General features: G+C 55.1%; 1 protein-coding gene across 6 annotated transcripts in view; it reads left to right on the forward strand.

Moving 5' to 3' along the window:
- The window catches only part of CHDH (choline dehydrogenase), a 39,291-nt gene extending 34,400 nt beyond the window's left edge, over nt 1-4,891 (forward strand). For all 6 annotated transcript variants that reach the window (XM_072720771.1, XM_072720769.1, XM_072720767.1 and 3 more), the window contains exons 7-9: nt 223-365; nt 807-909; nt 1,663-4,891. In XM_072720771.1, the coding sequence (XP_072576872.1) occupies nt 223-365; nt 807-909; nt 1,663-2,081 (665 nt within the window). In that variant the 3' untranslated portion in view covers nt 2,082-4,891. The remainder of the gene's footprint in view (nt 1-222; nt 366-806; nt 910-1,662) is intronic.
- The last annotated feature ends 1,109 nt before the right edge of the window (nt 4,892-6,000 follow it).

Genomic DNA, 6,000 nt, shown 5'->3' on the forward strand with positions numbered 1-6,000 from the left:
GAGGAACATGCAGTGGAGGAGTGGAGGAGTCCATGGGAAGGGCAAAGCCCCCTGGCAGGAGCTGGTATTGACACCTGTGCTGTTGGGTGAGCCCCCGCTGAGGACGAGAGGCCAGAGTTGAGCACTTTGGGTCCAGGCCCCAGAATAGGGCCTGGGCGGAGCTACCCAGAGAGGGGAGGCCGGCCCACCTGCTCAGCTGCCTCGTCCTCTTCTGCTCCTCAGGGGATGGAGCCACCGCACACCTGGAAACTGGTGGGTTCATTCGGAGCCGGCCCGGAGTCCCCCACCCGGACATCCAGTTCCATTTCCTGCCGTCCCAAGTGATTGACCATGGACGGGTGCCCACCCAGCAAGAGGCTTACCAGGTAAGCAGGCCGCATTCTCCTCACTGCAGCAGGGCCCTCAGCGGGCTGCGCAGGAGCCTTGTCCTGCTCTCCAGCTATTCAGCGGGTCCGAGTGGTGAGGGGAGAGGCTGACCCTGGAATCTTCCTGAGGCAGTGCCAGGAATGGCTCAGGGTAAATGCTCTAGAGATCCAGACTGCTGGAAATGGACAGACGTGGCCAAGGGCCCTGGGGTTTCCCTGAAAGCCCCTGGAAGTTTAAGACCATCAGGTATAAAGCCAGGAAGCAGGTTCAGGGAGGGGGGATCTTCCTTCCCCCCCACTTGTGGAAGGGACGGGGGTCTGTCTGCTTTTAATTGGCTCTGGGTGTGGAGTCCTATCCCACGGATACCCTGGGATACCCTGGGGCCTAAGCCTACTGAGTCAGGAGGTGGCAGGAGGTCATGCTTCCTCCGGTTCTTCTAGGTACACGTGGGGACCCTGCGGGGCACGAGTGTGGGCTGGCTCAAATTGAGAAGTGCTGACCCTCGGGACCACCCTGTGATTCAGCCCAACTACTTGTCAACAGGTAATTCACCAGCCCCCATGTCTACCCAGGCCTGGGCTTGCCAGGTCATTCATTCAGTGAATGAGTGAATGCCTTTAGGGGGTTCATATTTGTCTCTGAATCATACCCGAGATGCAAGTCCCCCTCTGCCTCCCTCACTTTGGGCTATAAACTTGCACATGCTGCTGTGTGTGTACTGGGTCACTTGAAGTAACCCTGGCGGGTCCTTTTGCACAGCAGGAGAGAGTTGCAGCTTTCAGAGCAATTCACCAGAAGGTGCAAGGAGGTCTGGCTGTGCACATAGAGCTCACAGAGCAGTTTTGCTGCTGTTACTCTGAGCATCCTCCAAAAGCAGATAACCTTCCTGGGCCTGCCTCTTTGCATGCAGTAGCAAAAAGGAGCACTCCCCATTGCTCACTGACGACTCGCAGCATGCTCACAGCCACAGTGGCAAGCAGCAGGCGGTCTACTCTTGCCCCTCATTTAAACCCAGGGCCTCTGGGGCAGGCTCTGTCCACCTAGGATGCTGCCTATTGGCCTTCATGAGACTCTGCTTGGCTGCAGTCTAACTGGCCATGAGTAGGTGACAGACGACCTGGTGGCTCTGTGCCCCTGAGGTTTTCGGGCCTGAGCACCCTGGTCTGTGGATCCACTACGGCAGTGGGATCACAGGGCTGGCAGGCGCTGACCATTGCTTCGGGCAGCTTACTGAGCCTCTTCGTGCTCAATCCGCTGGTAAGAGGCGGCACCTCACTTGTCTCTTCTCATTGACAGAAACCGACATTAAAGATTTCCGCCAGTGCGTGAAGCTGACCAGAGAAATTTTTGCCCAGAAAGCTCTGGCACCATTCCGGGGGAAGGAGCTCCAGCCAGGAAGCCACGTGCAGTCAGACACAGAGATAGACGCCTTTGTGCGGGCAAAAGCAGACAGCGCCTACCACCCCTCATGCACCTGCAAGATGGGCCAGCCCTCTGATCCCACTGCCGTGGTGGATCCGCAGGCCAGGGTCCTCGGGGTGGAGAACCTCAGGGTGGTGGATGCCTCCATCATGCCCAGCGTGGTCAGCGGCAACCTTAATGCCCCCACCATCATGATCGCGGAGAAAGCAGCGGACATCATCAAGGGGCAGCCTGCACTCTGGGACGAGGATGTTCCTGTGTACAAGCCCCAGACTTTGGCCACCCAGCGCTGAGGTGGACACTGCCCGAGATGCCTCCTGACGAGCCAGGAGGGTCAGCGCAGCACCCACCCTGGGTGCCCTTTCCTGAAACTGTCGAGGATGTCACAATTCAGTGGCTGAGAATGAGTAATTTCTGAGGCTCGGAAACCAGTACAAGCAGCCAGGCAGGTTTCGTTTCACCAGCATTTTCCCCACAGGCCTGCCTCCTAAGGGACAGGAGAGAGGGCTAGGGGGCAGGCCTGCAGAGGATGGCTGACTCCTGCCACCACCTTGTCTCAGACTCCATGGCACACTGCAGTCCAGGGTCTCCCCCCGGCTGCCCTTTTAGTGAGGGCAAGTGGCTCCAGGAGTGGGGTGCTGGCTAGAGGGCACTGGGTTCTTGGGGTGGTGGTGGGGAGCATCCTCTGGCTCAGGCTGCAGCCTTGCAGCCAGGCCCATGCCTAAGCCTCGGGCATCCCTGCTCAGAGGGAAAGCTGCCTGCCGGAAGAAACACGGGCTGCTCTCTCTTCTACTTCCTGAGTCCCCTCCCAGTTGGGTCCCTCTGAGGGCCCACGTCTCCAGTGCTCTGGTTCTTAACACAGCCCCATGAGAGCATTTCTGGACCTTGTTCAAAGAGGAGTCTGGAGAGTCTCTTCAACTACCATAGGTTTCCTGATTTAGCATTTTAAAAGATTTTCCTGTTACCGGGGAAACCTAGAATCCCAGAGCAAACCAGACCAGACCTCTGCTCCCAGCCAAAGCTGCTAGCCCAGAGAGGATGCTTTCCTGTCAGCCCGGGGAAACGACTCACAGTGGACACGGCTGGCCAATTTGTATTCCACAGGCATCCACAGGAACAGACGGGGATGGAGCCGAGGCTGATGGAAAAAGCAGTCAAGTCAAACTATGTACCTGAGCTTGTGAAAATAAACTGGCAAAGATTTGAGTTGGGGGCGGGCAGTGGGGAGAAACAGATACAAGTAGCATTTAAAATAGTTCTTTGATTTAAACTTTCTCTAATTCAACAATGTAATCCAGTACCTGATTTTTGAGTGGAGATGCCTCAGCCAGACTGTTCTTACAAGGTGATGAAAACTAAATGCATTTTGGATTGATTTTTCCGAAGATCTCCAAGGCCACCACCTACGGTAGGGGAGAGAAGAACTGTGCTATGGAAACCTGCTGCGCGGGACCCACGACAAGGAGGGGAGGGAAAGGGGGCATTCCAGGCTTCGCCCAGGATCGAGGTGGCCTGGAGGCCAGACAGCCACAACCTGTGTTTGTGAGAAAGACCTTCCAGAGAGAGAGGAGGAAACCACCACACTTCTTCCTTTAAAAATTTTAAGTATCTCTGGTTGAATCTTACCTGTAACTTGCTTTATTTTCTGTTCCAAGGGAGGCTCTAAGTGCTAGGAGATCCATTTCTCCTAGAGAGCTTCCCCATCTGCCCGCAGCCGTGGTGCACAGTCATCACCCTCGGGGTCCTGGAGCCGCCTGCAGGGGTGAAAGGACAGCGGGGCAGTGCAGGTGCCCACCCCACTGCTCGGAGGGCCAGCAGGCAGCGAGCTCAGTGGGCAGAGGGGCCCCAGGCCTGAGCGGGACTGTGCTGACCTTCACTCGTGCGGGTGGGCCAGGTGACCCAGCCGATCACTCCTGCGGCCTCTGCGTTCTCCGAGCCCATGGCTGGTTTACTACTGTGTCTGCCCCGTCAGATAAGCAGAATGACCTGTGGCCAGAGGAGGCACAGAATGCTGTACGGCCAGATGACATCTAGGCCCCTCGCCCACTCCTGGTCACTGAGTCTTGTTCCCGATGATCACACACCATGTGCAGAAATAAGTCTCAAAAGAGAACACCGTGAGTGTCCTACATCCAGGCCTCCCGGGACTCAGAGCAGAGCACCGTGCTGTTGGGGTCCAGCCGAGGGCAGAACACTGGGCTCTGAAGCGGCTGCTCGCCCAGGCCCTGGCCGGTGAGCGTGCAGCCATCTGGCAGGGGGGAACCATGGCCCGTTGTCGCAACAGCAGGCTGTCTCCAAGTCCCTGCCACGAGGGAAACTTGGACCTCAGAAAGAGGGCCGTTGGCTGCAGAAGCCCGAGAGGGAGAAGGGTGCCCACTGGGTTAGGGCAGGCAGCAGCTCTCCAGGCACCCAGAGACCAGGCCAGCACTCGCCCTGGGAGGAATCTTACTTAAGCCCCTTAGCAAAGACCCCCTGATGCTCACAAACAGAAGAATGTACTTTTCCAAAAATGGTTGAAGTGCAACAGAGCTGTGTATTACCTGGTCGGGCCCTGAGCATGGACCCCTTCGAAGAAGCCTATGTCCAAGCTGCTGCATGAGCTGAAGGTGCTTCCTGGTAGCTTCGGGGTCATAACGCACAGGTGGAGGAGCAGCCCATCTGCAGCATGACGGGAGATGGCAGGTCCTGGAAGCCGGGTCCTGGCACTTGGACCTGCAGCCTCTCTGCTCCCTGGGCAGACTATGGGAGTCCTCGTTTCCATAAATTCAAATAGAGTCTCCTCTCCAGCCTGGAGGCTGTTCCTCCCCACAAAGGCAGTTTCCTGCTTCCACCAAATTAACATCACATCTAATACCTGCGTCCTTTTCTCTTAAAAAACCAGAAGGAAACACACACCCTCTCCACCAGCCCTATCTTGAGACCTAGGCAGTGTCCCATGTCCTTTCTCATCCCACCAACCCCACAGGGTGTCTGCAAGGCCTCTCTCACTGGTGCTCCTACATTGGACACACGGGCCCCAGGCCTGCGCCTCATTCTCCTTCCCTCTGACATCCCCAGGAAAGGAGGAATATCATTTTGGAGAAATAAACACTTTGTTAACAAATGAAAGCCTACCTAGTGTCTGTTTTTGAGTCAGGGAAGGAGCTGGAGCTCTGTGCCAGAGGACAGGCTCTGGTGCTGGCCGGTATTTAGAACAAACCTAAAGCCCATCATAACAATGGAAACCTCTTCAGGAAAACAGGCAGTTGGCAAAGACAGCGAAGACCATAAAATATAAACAATGAAGTAAACTACCCTGGTTCCTTTCACAAGTGTGGGGTCAGCAGTAAGGCAGGTAAAGCCTACACTGTACGGAGAGCTTCCCAGGCTCCAAAATGTGGGAAAACAGTTGGAAAGGCCCATCTGGCCAGGCTGCTGGGTAGAAACAAGAGTTAAAGCTGTTTGTGAGGTTTCTGCTGGTTGGGAGTTAGAACTGCCATTTCCATTTGTGCTATGAAAAACACAAAACCAAATGTACTACTTCTGGGAACACAACAGAATGACCTTTTTTAGGGGATGTAGGGGAACCAGAAAGGAGAGACATTTAATCTTATAACTTTCCTGAAGGGATGCCTGGGTGACTCAGGGGTTGAATGTCTGCCTTTGGCTCAGGTCGTGATCCTGGGATCCCTGGGTCCTGGGATCGAGTCCCGTATCAGGCTCCCCAGAGGGAGCCTGCTTCTCCCTCTGCCTATGTCTCTGCTTCTGTCTCTCATGAATAAATAAATTTAAAAAATCTTTCCTGAAGCAAAGGGAAAAAAACCCACATGGCTCAACAAATTGTTCTTACAAAGAACAATTTAATAGACAGGAGGTTGAACCAGACTTAAAGTGGACTTATTAGGAGTGGTGCAGGCTGTACAAACTCTATAAGTACTGACTGGAAAAGAGGGTGGCCTGCACCAGAAAACCCCATCGTGGTGGAGGCAATTTGGGCTGCTGCTGAGAAGCCACACAGGAAGAACAATACCCAGCAGAAAGGATGGGAACAGTGGCTTAGCCCTTGAGGAGAAACCGTGCTCTCTGCAGCTGGTGCTGACTTAGCCACGGGCATCAAGGAGGGAGCCATCAGGGTACGAGAACTGCTCAGAGTCCCAGGACTGCCCTCACCGGCCCCCACCAGCTCTTTGCAACAAGAGCTCCCTAATGCAGTAAAATTATTACACAGTTATA

Source organism: Vulpes vulpes, chromosome 9, assembly GCF_048418805.1.
Source record: "Vulpes vulpes isolate BD-2025 chromosome 9, VulVul3, whole genome shotgun sequence".
NCBI lineage: Eukaryota > Metazoa > Chordata > Mammalia > Carnivora > Canidae > Vulpes > Vulpes vulpes.